This window comes from Lipotes vexillifer, unplaced genomic scaffold (genome assembly GCF_000442215.2).
Source record: "Lipotes vexillifer unplaced genomic scaffold, Lipotes_vexillifer_v1.1 scaffold230, whole genome shotgun sequence".
Lineage (NCBI taxonomy): Eukaryota > Metazoa > Chordata > Mammalia > Artiodactyla > Lipotidae > Lipotes > Lipotes vexillifer.
Window position 1 is genome coordinate 2,940,443 of NW_006775143.1, and position 14,933 is coordinate 2,955,375.

General features: G+C 48.9%; 1 protein-coding gene across 1 annotated transcript in view; it reads right to left on the reverse strand.

Annotated features, from left to right (window-relative positions):
* The window catches only part of PAPPA (pappalysin 1), a gene marked incomplete at its 5' end in the record, with an annotated part of 257,734 nt that extends 242,804 nt beyond the window's left edge, over positions 1 to 14,930 (reverse strand). Inside the window, 1 exon segment of the mRNA XM_007449800.1 lies at positions 14,639 to 14,930. Within this exon segment, the coding sequence (XP_007449862.1) occupies positions 14,639 to 14,930 (292 nt within the window).
* Between the last annotated feature and the right edge of the window lie 3 nt (positions 14,931 to 14,933).

Here is a 14,933-nt window from a genome sequence, read left to right on the forward strand (position 1 = left end):
AGAATACATACAGGTAACGGGTCAGCTCAGAGAAACCAGAGCCATATCGAACGGCTAATATCATTCATAACATATTTATTGCCCATATTGCTTGGTCCTTCCTAAGGCTCATATCATTCCTCAAAGCACCTTTCCTTCACAGCACCCACTTTCAATCACACTCTTTTCTCCCTTATTTGGAGCCATCTCCAATTCATTTAACAAAGTTTACCAAGCACCACTGGCATGGCTGGTACTGTGCGACAGGTAGGAATAAAGCAGGGATGAAGACAGAAATGGTCTCTGCTCCTAAGGAGCTTGGAGACAAGTGGAGAAAGACAGACAAGTATGAAGGCACCACAACAGAGTGATAAATGCAATAAGGGGTTGCTGGATTTGATGTGGGTGGTGACAGATTGAATTGTCCAATCACTTCCTAGTGTCATACTCCTGAAAGCTACTCTAAGTCAAGGTCCTCAGCTGAGACATGAATCAAGAAGTGTTTATTGCTCTACTTTGATTTGTGTCTCTACATTTAAAATGGCATGTATGGTATATCCACGTGCAGGGCAAGGCACACACTACCCGTACATGAACATGTTCATTGTGAACAATTCTCCAACTGTTCCAGGTGGAAGGGATCTCTTATGCCTCTGAAATCTCAGAGCACCTTATAGCCCCCATAATAAACACGGGTGTGCAACAACACAGTTTTTCTGCCTCTGTGCTCTTCCAGGACTCTATTAATTGCTTAGTTATAGCAGTTACCATGTCATGTATCTGTTTACCAGTCTGCTTCTGCCACTAGGACTGGGAGTTCCTCAAGGGATGGAACTGTGCCCCGTTCTCCTTTTTAATCCCCATTTCCTTGCTTGATGTGTAATACACAAAGACATAAAGATTGCTCAATAATTATCTATCAAATAGATGGATAGGTGGATGGATGGATGGATAAATGGGTGGGTGGAAGGAAGGAAGGAAGGAAGGAAAGAAGGAAAGAAGGGAGGTTTACCTCTCTAAATAAACTGCCATCTACTATTGAACTTCACAGAATGCCTAGGACAGAGGTTTGTCACATAAGAAATACTTAAGAAAAGTTAATAAACAGCTGTACGACATTTTCTAATAAGCTCGCTGCTGTGAACCCACGGATGTAACCATAATCCAACACTGTAGAGGAAAACAAACTGGTCCAGTGGAAAAAGCACTGATTTGGGAGTCACGAGATCTGAATTCTACTTTCAATTCTGCTACCAGTCTGCTGCTTCACCTTTTACTCAACTCAACTCGGCTTAATTTAACAAGTTAACTTGCCTGGATCTCAGTTTCTCCATCTATAAACTGAGCAGATTTTAAAAAGCAAACTAATGTCTTGGGAAAGGGACGGACAAGATACCATATTTGTTTCTAGCAGATCAGCTCTAATCAGCCCAGTGGGGCTGTTCTGTAAAGGGGTCATCCTGAGAGCTTACCACTGGCTCTACAGAGGCCTAATGGGCTCCAATGAGAGCACAGCACAAATCAGCCTTGTCAACTCCAGAGTCATTCTTCTGCTCAGAACCCCATAGTTCATGCAGCATGATTACCTGCATAGGTCCCACACTGGTTCAGAATGTATCAGGTCCATCCTCAAAAGGGTGACCGTGTATTTCCTTTGAGAATATTTGGGGGAATATGCCCCAGGCTTTGATTCTTGAAAGAGGAATCGAGAAATGTTTTCGGCAGAGAGAATCTTTGAAAGTGTATTATCTCCTGGTATAGACTGGGAAATGCTCTGGTGGACATAAATGGTCTGTTTGCTCAGAAGTCACTGGCAAATAAAATATATTCTGCACAACAAAGAGATTTCTTAGCCAATCTCTTTAAAGTCTTATAATGTTCACTCCAATTTTTCTTCCATGTCTCTCTCCCTCCATTCCTTCCCTTTTTGTCCTACAATCTCTAGATGTTTGCATTAGCCACTGGGGGTACCATCACCCATCCATCTATCCATTCATCATTCACTCCTATATTCATCCTCTCATGGAACATTTACTGAACAGCTACTGTATTCTAAGCAATGCACTAGGCCCTGTGGATAGAGAGAAAATTAAACTGGCCTTGACCCCCAGCTCCACCATCCTTAAGCTGTGAGGCCTTCAGCAAGTCATGTCACTTTCTAAACCAAATTCAACGGGTCCAAAGTGTAGCACTCAGCACAGTGCCAGAACATAGTAAGTGCTCATTATAAGCTATAGCTGCTTTTATTACTCTCATTACTGCTGAGAATGCGTGCTCTCCCCCCAAGGGTACATAAGCAGCGGATAGAGGATTCCAGATCCCGAGGTCACCACAAGGTCTCACAAGATCAAGGGAAGCAGAGGGGAAGAAGACCCGCTGATCAGAAAGGAGGGAAATGGATGAAAAGGCAGGCAACAGATATGACTGCCAGGACACTTGAGCCCTGAAAAGAACCTGATAAGGGGAGAGGGGTGAAATCTGAGAGGAGAGCAAAGCTTGGGATTATGTGCTGCAGTTCACACACAAAACAAATGCTTTGCAAACAGGCGAAGGGCTGAGAGGGCAAGACCAAGGCCAAAACGTGGCTTGGATTAGAAAGGCCAAAATGTGAGTTGAGGAGGCATTTAAATACACTGCCCCCCCCCGGCCCCGCCCGTCTGGAAGGCCGGATATCTTTTCCCTTCTGACTGCTCTGCTCAAGGGGGAATGGAATTAACCACTGTGTAACGTTTTTGAGTGTGACGCACGGGCCAGGTCATGTGCTTTGGGTTACGTAATGCAACATGCCCAAGCTCTTTCTCCCAGAATCATTAGAAATATAGCTGGTTCTCTTATCCAGTCATGCATTCATTAAACAAAAATACCTATAGTTCCTTTATAAGCCAGGCACTTGGCTAGGCAGTGGAGAAGTTGAGAGGACCCCAGATATGCAGAGAATGAAATGTGATAAAGAATTCCACGTGTTTTGTGTTTCGATAAACGTGTGCAGAAGGTATAGTAGAGACAGATGGATAAGGGAGGGCGGGGGAACCAGTTATACTTGGGGAAGAGTCAGAAAGGGCTTCCCACAAGAGGGGAACATGGAGCAGAATCCTACAGAGGCTTAAGTGTCCTGCAAAATGGTGCCTGGGGATTCAGGAGGTATGTTATATAATGAAAATGATGGGAAAAAAGCCTAAGGCATCTCTCCGGTGGAACTGTAGATAATTCCAGCGCTACTGAAAGGCCTATAGCTACAGGCAGTAGAGTCAGATCTGCATTTTAGAAAGATTTGACTGTGGGAAGTTGAAGGATGTGTAGGAGTTGAGGCTCAGAGAAGTGGGCATTTACAATACTAAGGAAATAGTCAAAGCAGGAGACGAAGAAGGCCTAAGCTAAGAAGGGGGAAGGTTGGCTATAAAAATGTTAAGAAGACAGGACAGACAGGAATTGATGACTGAATAAACATGGTGGGAGATATATCTAGAGCAGATGACACTAGAGGAGGATGGAAGAAATTTTGGAGGAGAGACGATTCCATTTCGGATATGCTGAGTCTGAAGCGCAGGCTGACATTTCCGGTAGACAGCTGGATCTATAAGTCCGGAGTCCAGCAGAGCCTGGAGATAAGTGATGATCAGGGAGATGGTACTTATTCCACGGGAAAGCAGGCCAAGTCAGGAGAGAAGCAGACCTCGCCCTGGCCGAAGACTCAGAAGACAGAGGATCTTACCCATCAAGGTCCCTGGTGTGGACAAGTCCCTTCTTCACCACCCCTTGGTTCCTCATCTTTGAAATAAATGGCTTAGATTCTGACTCTCACACACCTTGCTTCTTTGGACTTACATGAATGTTTCTTCACCAAACAGAGTAGAGTATATTCCCTTTCTACATTTTCTGTGTACTCTGCATCTCTTTTTTTTTTTTTTTTTTTTGCGGTACACGGGCCTCTCACTGTTGTGGCCTCTCCGGCTGCGGAGCACAGGCTCCGGACGCGCAGGCTCAGCGGCCATGGCTCACGGGCCCAGCCGCTCCGCGGCATGTGGGATCTTGACCGGGGCACGAACCCGCGTCCCCTGCATCGGCAGGCGGACTCTCAACCACTGCGCCACCAGGGAAGCCCTACTCTGCATCTCTTAGGGCAAGGCCACCTTGTTCCTGATGGGCCTGTTATCATACCTTTCTCTGTACTCTCATCAGCCTTTATAGCTGAAAGATCTCCAATCTCATGGGGGGAAATAACCCCCTCTTCACAAACACACCTGGTTATATTCTGCTCAGCCACATTTCATGTTTATAGAGCAAAAAGAATTAAGAAGAGATGGATGTGGGACAGATATAGGGAGAGTTTCTTGATTACAAAGGTGACAGGTACAGGTTAGATCACCAGTTTCTTGAAGGCAAAAGATTAGATCAAGGGATCTGCAATTAGTCATATGCTCCCCCTACCCAGATACTCATATCCCAAGCTGTGACCACCACCACCCCCCCCCGCCACCTCCTAGAGTTTCTGTCTCTGTTCCCTTCAAATGGACTAGAACCTGGGACCTTCTCAGCTTCTGCAAAACTGAAACAGGGTCGCCTCTCCTACTCTTGCAGGTTCTATGGACCCTGGGTTTGTGACAACTGATACTGGAAAACATTTTCTTTCTCTTGCTGGAAGAAAAATCTGGGGATGACAGTGCTAGGGATTCCCAGAAGTAAAATAGGCAAACAGATGGCTATAGACTCAGAGTTTTAGTATTTTAATCACGAAGTGATGTGATTAAAATGATAAGCATGACTAAAAGGCCAGTGGCTTACACCAGTGTCCAGGAACTTGCCTGGAACGGCTTCAACAGAGTAAGAAATTATGAAATATGAGTACTCTAACCATTAGCCAAGATGTGATCACTGGGAAGGTCACTTAGTGAGTTTTTAAAAAACATTTATGGCAGCTATTATTAGCAATACTATTAACGAGATGGCTTCCAGCTCTTGGGAAGTACCAATATTCCTTACATAATGTCTTCAGTCAGTCTTTGACTGAAATTCTGCCCATTGGTACTTTGCTTTTGGATAGGAAGCTTTTTGAGGAGACATTAAAGAATATATGCCCATGGAAGATCAACATTCTAGGTTGGTATCAGTCAATGATACCTTAGCAAGACGGGATACCATGTCCTTTTTCAAGAATGAGCGGAGCTGGGGGAGAGGAAGCAGGAAGTGTGTGGGCACTTGGTCCCTGAGGGGCACAGGCACCACCACGGAAGAAGCTGCACTCAGAAAGGAAGAGCAGCGGAGCTACTGCGAACACTGAGGTTCTGTCTCAGGACAGTCCTGATGGGGATTATAGAATCTCAGGGAATCTCTGCTAGATGCGTCTCAAGGACAAAGACAGATAAACTCCTCCTTACTCCCACTGTTCAGATGAGGAACACTGGCCCCAAGAAGGAAAGTGAGTTGCACAAAGTCACATAGCAAGCTACAGACTAAACTGGCCTGGGCCTGACACCCCCCACCCCCGCACTGCTCCTCCTCGGCGCCCCGAGGCCGCCTCCAGCCAGCCCCGGGTCTGCTCCGAGGCCTCTGCTGCAATGCCACTTCTCATCGCTGCCTCCCTGACCACCCTATTTATTTATTTATTTATTTTGCGGTACGCGGGCCTCTCACCGTTGCGGCCTCTCCCGTTGCGGAGCACAGGCTCCGGACGCGCAGGCTCAGCGGCCACGGCTCACGGGCCCAGCCGCTCCGCGGCACGTGGGATCTTCCCGGACCGGGGCACGAACCCGCGTCCCCTGCATCGGCAGGCGGGCTCTCCACCACTGCGCCACCCGGGAAGCCCCTGACCACCCTATTTAAATCCTCCTCATCCTACAACCCAGCCCCACACAACTCCCTTTTCCACTTTATTTTTCTTCATAAACATTCACCTGACATTACGCGATCTATTCGCTTACTCATTTACCTTCTGTCTCCTCCTCAACCCCCCACTCCAGAATATAAACTCCCTGAGGTCAGAGCTATTTTCTTCTGTTCCTTGCTCTGTACTGAGGACCTAAAACTGTACCTGGCATGTAGCAGAAACTCACCAAATACTTGTTGAATGCCTGGGCAGGGATGGACAAATTTTACTTTGTCCTTTGTTTCTAATCTGTATTTCTTAGATTCTCTACAGTGAACACACATTGCTTTTGTAATAGGAAACAATGAAATGTTTATTCTGTTTGCCTTTCATTTTAGTTTTTGTTTTACGTTAAGATAATAGGAATAAGCCTTTCCTGAGCGGTGAGGGAGGGAAAGGCAATTCCTGGCTCTGCTAAAGGAGATAAACATGTCTAATTTACAGAGTTATTGAGAGAATTAGAAAATAATGTGTAGCGAGGCCGGACACATAAAACCAATATGAGTTAACGTTTACTGGGTGCTTACCCATCGTCTAGATTCCATTACTAAGCGTTTTCCACATGGAGGCCCAGTTAATCTTCAAAATAACCCTATGAAGTAGGTGCCAGTATCATCTGCATTTTACAGAGGGGAAGGTGAAGCTTGGCGATATTAAGTAACTTGCCCAGGGTCATACAACTGGCAGGTGGGAGAATCAGGAAATCAAACGCAGGCACTCTGACTCTTGAGTTCTACCATCAATCACTACAGAATACTTCCTCAGTAAACATATGCTCCTTTCCCCTGTTGCCTGAGCATGTCAATTCTTTCTGAGATCAGTCAACTGCAGCTCGCCACCCCCCATGCCCCCACCAGGCTTTACAAGGTTCTAGAAGGCTTCCAGGGCAATGGGAGATGCAAAGAAATAAGGAGCCAGAAAAATGAGGAATAGGGGTATGTGGAAATGTGAGTGTGTGTATGTGTGTGCCTGTGCGTGTCAATGGTCACAATGTGTTTTGGATTGTCACAATGATTAGGAGATCCTAGGCGATTCTTATGCACAAAACCAAGGATGTGAAATGCTCCACAGTGTGTGGAAGGGTTCCACACAGCAAGGAATGCCCTCACTCAAAAACTTCTTATTGCGCTGCAAGGCTCCACTTGTCCCTCCTACGTGCCCCTCCTAAGACTCCCGTCCTTCCTTTCCTTCCCCTCAAGCTCTCCCAGGATGGTCAGTCACCTGAGTTTGCAGTTGTGCAGAGAGAAGGGCAGAGGGAGCTCCTAGTGTCAGAAGCCTGGACTGCACGCTGACTTTCAGTTATTCTCTGTGTGACCTTGGGAGAGTCCCTAACCCGTTCCAGGTTGCAGAAATGCATTTGGAAACCTATCAGCTCACAGAACACACAGGGATCTAAGACTTCAGCTCCTCCTGTGGCTCTCAAACTCTTTTAAACTTTTTATGATGGAATTCTTCAAGCACACACAGAGGGACAGACAGAAAAGTATTGAAGCCTCTGTCGTTTCTGTCACCTGGTTTCAACAACCATCAGTCTGCCAGTCTTCCTTCATCTACCACTCTTCCTCCCAACACCCTATTTTTTTTTCTGGAACACTTTAAACAAACAAAACAGACATAACGTCGTTTTACCCATAAATACATCAGTACACATTTCTAACAGATTAGGATCTTTAAAAATATATAATCACAATACTGTTATGATGCCTAACCAAGTTAACAATGTCAGTCCACGTCCACTGAAAGTCTATCACTGAGAAACCTGCACATTCCTTCAAAAGAAATCTGGAAGAAGCAAACAGTTTAGGCAGAGTAGGTGAAGGGAAGATGCGGGGATACAGAGTACTCCCCTTCGGCCTCTCCCCAGGGAATTCCTGAGATTGTGGGGCACAGTTTGAAAGCCCCTATTCCACTGCTACCCCTCAGTGTGCACCCTGAGAACACTGAGGCACAGAGAGGAGCAGTTAAGTTGTCAAGGTCACACAGCAAGTAAGGCAGACCTGTTAAGTTCCAACATCAAAGGACTCCAGTGAGGTCACGCTAATTCGATCACTGTTTATCATTTGCAGTGTGAATAATGATAATAAAGGTGCCTTTCCAGGAATGACCTTGATTGTACAAACCCCTCACATCTCACACTTTCTGGATCCTCCAACCACTGTCGACCTATGGACTGGGCTCCGATCTTGGCTTGGAGCTTTTCCTGTCATCGTCTCACCTGGTTCCCGTGACAACCCGCAAGATACGGATGTTGAATGTAACCACACCTGAAACTCTCTCCCCAGAGGCCCCAGGTCACACAGCTCACAGGAGACCAAGCCAGGACTTGAGCCCAGAGCTCCTAGGTCCCAGTTCCAGGTTTTCAAAGGAGCCAAGGGGCCAAGACCCACAAGTCAGCTCTGAGTTGAGCATTTCCAGTAAATGCATCAAGGCATGAAGGAGAGTCCTCAGTGCAGCAAGAAAAAAGATAAGAGACACTGAGGGAAAAGAAATTAAATTCCAGAGAAAGGGCAGCAGGTGAGGGGAGAAGCAGGCACCCGCTAGGTTCCTAAGTCCTGGGTGATAGGTAGACGAGGAACAAGCTATTTGTATAGGGGGTCCTCCTACCTGGGGTCCTTGGGGATCATCTTGCATCCTCATCTAAGACACCTTGCAGCCAGTGCTGGTTTCACAGTGATCTCAAGGTGAGGGGGGTTTGAAATAACAGGAACAGTTGCCTGCCTTCCGAAGGACTAGCCCAGGGCAAAGTGGGGAATGCCTCACAGCTGGGCTTCCCTCCTTCCTTTACACTCCTTATTCCTGCTCAGAAAACAACTCCCCTCTCAAGCACGGTGAGACATCCATTTGAAATCAGATGCATGGAACTCCATGTGTTACCCCCTTCTAGGACTGTCTGCACTTTAAAGGAGGCACCAGAAGGAGAGGGTGTAGCTTCACATATAGGACCAGCTTTGGAAAAATGGAATGTCAGTGCCACCCCCCACCCCCTGCCCCCCTGCTCCTAGGCATTTAGGGCCAGCAGGGGAATTGGGAATGGAATAAAGGTCCTTTCTGGTGTTTGGCCACTCAGAATTGGGACAGCTAAAGTTCTCTCAAAGCTCTGCCGCCAACCAGCTGGATAAGCAGGAAATGCCGCTCCCCCCCACCCCCCGGCCTCGGGCCTCAGTTTCTCTACCTGCAGAGCAGGGAGACATCAGACTGGATCGGTGATTCTCCCCCCTGGTGGCCCTTCCACATTACCCGAGAAGGCTTTGAAAAACACCAGTGCCCAGGCCAACCCCAGACCCACGACATCAGAATCCCTGGGATGCAGCCTGGGCATCAGGATGTTTAAAAAGCTGATGATTCTCAGTGCTATGAGGGATGGAAGCTACTGGACTAAACAATCTCCCAGGCCACCTTGAGAGGGGCAGTTTGTGAATACAGTTTAGTTCTCAGCCCCTTCATGACACTGGTCCTCAGTTTTCCTGTTGTACCATGAGCTGTCTGATTCAGTCCGTTCCCAGCTGACCACACAAATCCCGTGTTCCTGAGCCCAGCACCTCTGAGCCTCAAGTTTGCCTTCCTCTGTGTAGAGGGGCAAGGGCAATGCAGCGTCCATTACCCCATCTGTCCACGTGAATGGCTGACTGGGGGAGCGTGAAAGTAGGAGGGCATCTGGGGAAGGAGCAAGAGGCGTGTGACAACACAGCTGTGACCTGGACCCCACTGTAACCACTGTCTGGCTTCTGTTCCTGAGGGTGCATTCTCCCTCTGGGTGCTAACTGGTTTTCCTATTCATTGGTCCAGTGGTTTTGGACCTCCTCTGGCTCTTATCACCAAGGCGTCATCCAAGTAGGTCAAAGAAGAGGAAATCAAAGTTCAAGGAAGGGATTTGAAGGGGTCCAACTGTTCCCCAAGATACACTGCCTACTCTAGATAGACTCCCCAGCAACTTAAGAGGGAAAGCCCTAACAATGCACAAACAGGTCCTACTTTCTGAAGGCCAAGCTGGCAAACTGGGAAAGGGAAGGTGGTTACTTACTGGATCCAACTACCATTGACTGAATCCCTAATATGCGCTCGCTCTGTGCCAGGTACTTTCTGCCTGTTTTTTCCACTTCAGTGTCCTGATATCATTATGCCCATTTTACAGAGGAGGAAAGCAAGGGCTAGAGAGATAAAGTGACTTGATTCAAATCACACAGCAAGTCACTGGCAACAGAAATTCCAAGCCCAGTCTGCCTGATAATTTGACGTGAAAAGAAACACAGATCTGCTAGGTCAAACCCAGAGCTCCACGTGAGACTTGGATTCATGTTTTATCCCCTTTAATCTGTAGGCGTATGGTCAGCACAAAGAGATGCAGGAAAGAGTGGCGACATTCTGCAGCAGGTCTAAAGAAGGGAATGGGGGTCATTCCTTCTCTCTCCAAAACGACTGCTGAAGGAGAAACAGGCACTTAAGACTCGAGTTCATATCTGGGCTCTGTCTACTGCAAGAGCCCGTGGGACTTTGGACTAAGTCGCTTCAACTTTCCGAGACTTTGTTTCCTCATTTGGAAAACAGAGGTAACAACGTCCACCTTCCAGGGCGGTTGTGAGGATGAAACTCGCAGACACAAGGCAAGCGCAGTACCCGGCACCTCGGAGGCACCCAGGAAGAGCTGCTTTCCTTCCGGTCTTTAAGTGTCCTCAGTCCATAAAGCCAAGGCTGAGGTCATTGGAAAATCATGTCCAATAATAAGATCACAGTTTATTGAGTGCTTACTATCCACCAAGTCCAGTTCTAAGCACGTTCCACGTACGAGCTCATGTAATACGTCAGGTCCTCGTGCTACGCTCACTTTGCAGATGAGGAAGCTGACGCCCAGAGGAACCAGTTAACTTTCCCAAGGCCACACAACCAGTTAGGGGCAGGGGCAGATTCACGCAGAGGTAACCCAGCTACTGAAACTGGCTTCTAACCCCATTGCAATATCCTAGACCCCAGGTGTCACTATGAATGTTGTGGGGAGAACCATGTTAATACATGAGCTTCTTGAAATCTAGCCTTCCCTGTTACAGTTCCGAAGTTGGGGAAATGCAGGCACTCTCTTTGGAGGGTTGGTTGGGTTGCGGGAAGTAGAGGCTGCAGAAGGGAGGAAATAAAAAGTCTCTTCTGAGTAGTCGCTGAACTCAACAGTCCAACATTTAGAACAAAAGAAAAAAGCATGGAAAGCGGAGGTGCTGGAGGGGATTCAGGTAAATCCCTTTCTCCTTCTGAGCAGGGATTCTGGATCACTGAAGGATGGGGGTGGGAGGAGGGCAGCGCTTGTGGGGTCCACATTTCACTTATCTAACAGGTCAGGAGAAACTTTAACAAGATTAACTGCTACTCAGGGGCCTCTGCTCCATGGAGCAGCAAATTGAGTCTATTGTTTTCTTTTTCTTCCTCTTTTCTCTTTCTGTCAAACTGGAGGGGTACGGTGGGGGAGGGCAGCTGGGGATGAGGGGCAAGGGTCTGGATCCTGCCTGGTAAAAGGCGAAGGGATGTGTCAGGAAGCCCCCCCCGCCCCCAGACTTGAAAGGGAGCCCAAATTGCCAAGCACCGAGGCTGAGGGCTGTGCTGGGTGGTGGGTCTGTGAGGGGTCGGAGGTGACAGGGTTTCTCAGACACATTCTCTCAGCAGTGTAGCGGGTAAGGTCTGGAAGTGGGGATGCCCAGGATCAAATCCTAGCTCCTGGCATTGGGGAGCTGTGTCATCCAGCACACATCCTTCCCCTCTCTGCGTCTCTGTCTCCCTGTTCGGCCAAAGCGAGAAGAACCGGCCTGGGTAACCTCCAAGGACCCTCTTCACAATAGCCTTAAAGGACTCTCGAACCCTCAGACCATCCATCGCTGGTGGGCTCTTCAACCCTCAGACTCCTGCACACAGGCACTTTCTCACTTTGGCTTTGTTTTTGCCTGCATAAGCCTTCCCATTTTTATTTGTTAATATATATATATATATATATATGTATTTATATATATTTCTCTCCTTCCCTTTTGGAAAAAATAAAAGGCATGTTTTCTGAGCTTCAGAAGCAAACTGCTCCTTCACTCCTTCCCTCTACCTCTCCGAGCGCCTGTCTGAACTGGTGTCAGTGAAGTTTGAACCGGGGCAGAAATAGCATCCCAGGCGGATCTGGGAGCATAGCCCGCCTACCAGGAGCGGCAAGGCCTGCCTCTGCCAGACGACAAACCCGGTTAACAGCACCATAAAATTAGACCTTTACGAAACCCAATTGAATCCTGCAGCAAAGAGTGATGTAAGGCAGCCTGGCCTGACAGCAAGGCAGCAACCCTCTGCCTGAAATAGCAGCGTGGTCCCTGCTGAGAGATGCCTGCTCTCTCAAGATAGGTGACCAGGGATTCCTACGAAAGTGGTGACGCCCAGTCAGAGAGAGCCAGCAGAGGTCAGGCAGCAAACTGGGCACCCGAGGTCGCAGCGGGAGAACACGGTTTGGCACCGGCATCCAAACTGCCCACCTCAGCCCGGCCTCTCCCAGCCTGAACTTACACGAAGGAAGAAGCTGAAAAAGTGCTTCTGCAAAGAACCTCTGTTTGTTTGCTTTTTAATTCAAGGAGAAGCAGGTTCTTTTTAGTCCAACAGTCTGTACCGTGTGGAGGATACGCAGAATGAGTCTTTTCTGGCTCAAGGCCAGGTGTTTACACACCGCAAATCTGGCTCAGACTCAACTAGGGGAGGGAAAAACAAAAATCCACCAGAATCCTCAGGAGAAAAGCTCTGAGCTTTCTGGTGCTACACGGCAGCAGTGACTTTTTTTTTTTTTTTCCTCATTTTGAGAGGAATGTTACTTCCACACATAAAATGGACCAGGCATTTTATACAAGCAGTAATAACCTAACGTCCCCCATCCAATTAAAGGATTTTACTGCACTATCTTTGTGTGAGAGAGCGAATGAGTCCTCCAAAGAGCGTGTGTGAAGAGAGGCTCCTTGTCTGAATTACAGACATTTATAAAGCAGGCTCCTGTGGAATCCCAGGTGCTATATTTTTTTTTTTTGAAAAAAATGCATTTACTACCTTTTCATTGATGATACCTATATAACCCTGCACTCTCCCCTCTGGAGAAGAAGGCTTCCAAATCACTAGTATGGCAGGTAAAGACTAGGAAAAATCAGATCTACTCATTTAAAAAACAAACAAACAAACAAACAAAAAACCCCTCCAATCTGCAGGCTCTGTGTTTTTCCTATGTTCCGAAAGAGAAGTAAACATACCACAGCCCTGAATTATACTCATCATCATTATTATTATGAATAACATCTCCCCCCTACTCTACATTATAACCCCCTCTGGCTGACTAGGGCTTGAGGGCTAAAAGTGAATAAGCTCAGTCTCCCTCTGCTTCCTGAGGGGGGGGGGGGGAAAAAAAAAAAAAAAAAAAAAAAAAAAAAAAAAAAAAAGAAGCATGTGGTGACGTCAGGTATGGGGGAAAGTCACTTTCTAGCTCTCGGCTTGGTAGCGGGAGAGTGGGAGCTTTGGGGGCATATTCTTGGTATAGCAGCAGAGTTTGGGTCCCCTAAATGGACTTGATGTAAATAGGACAGAGTTATTAGCGCAACGGTTGACAAAGTCCACACCAAAATAGAAAGAAGCGGACTGCCGGAAGAACTCAGAGCTTTCCCTTCTAAGAAAGTGTGTGTAAGGGGGTGGGATCGCAAAACGCCTCCACACGTTTCCTGGCTGCAGCGAAAGGGGAACCCCTACTCTCACTTTGAGGCGTCCTAGGACATGGCAAGATTGTTTGTGCAGGAAGGGAATCTCCCAGCCAGAAGAGGCAAAACTTTCCTTCTCTCCTCCAGCGCCGCCCCCCTCCGCCCCCCAGTTTTATTAAAGGCATTGCCACAGATTCATTAGGAGGGGGGAAAATGGATGTTGGTGCATTTCTAAGGTCTGCAACCCTCCCAAAGTGTCCGGTTTCACTACGGGCTGTGCTGTAGAACGGTGTGTGTGTGTGTGTGTGTGTGTGTGTGTGTGTGTGTGTGTGTGTGTGTTGGGAGGGTGGGGGTGTGTGTGTATGAGGAGGGAGAACTCAAATTCATTACGGGCTCGTAGAAGTCCCAAATGAGAAAAGCGCCCCGTTTCTCAGCTTAGTCGGGGGAGGACTGACGGGGTGTGCCTGAGGAAAGTCTCACCCCAGCCCCGAGTGACAGGCTTAGAAAGCAAGGACATGGGATGGCAGTTATGTGTGCGCGTGTCTGCGTGTGCCTGGGATAAGGGGGTGAATCCCAGAGGCAGGCAGCAACCACAGAGCAACTTTGGGGGCACTTTGAGGACTTCTAAGTCCTGGCGATCACAACAACCTTGTCCTTGTAGGCTTTCAGGGTAACGGGGCCAAGTAAAGTGGGAGGGTCACCTCCGTTAAAAAGCCAAAGAAATCAACGGTCCCCTAGCCACTTTTCACATGCATCCCAGCTGGGTCATTCCTCCATCCCAAACGGAGACAGTACCTCTGACCATCCAAAACACGGTTCACGTGCACGAGGCTCCCCGGAGACCAGCCCTCACCAATTGCGGATCTCCAGGAGCCCGGGAGCGCTCCCTGCGCTCTTCCAGCGGGGCTAGGCGGAGACGCCTTCCGAGTGCGCCCATTCCGCAGATGGGGCAAAGTGAGGCTCGCAGCTCGCCCCGGAGCCGCCGCGCCGCCAGCACAGCGGCTCCCGCACAGACACACCCGCCAGCCCCCACCGATCCCGCCACCAGCGCCCAAGCACCCGCGCGCCCCTGGGGCCGCAGGGCCGGTGCAGCGCCCGCCTGGGCGCCCTCGCCTACCTGTGATCACCGCCGGAGAGCTCTGGCCCCCCTCCGCTCGCAGCCACACTTGCAGCGTGAACGCGTCCCGGGGCAGCTCGAGGTCGGCCCGCAGGCGCAGCTGCTCGCCTCGCCCGCTGAAATAGAGCGCCCGGATCGGCGGGCTCGGCTCCTCCGCGGCGCCCCTCGTCTCCCGCTGCTGCCGCCGCCGGGGGACGCGCACGGCTTCCCAGGCACCGCCCGGCGGCGGCGGCGGCGGCGGCGGCGGCGAGGCGCGGCGGCCGCGGGCCGCCCGGGTGGCGCAGGTGGCCGGGCC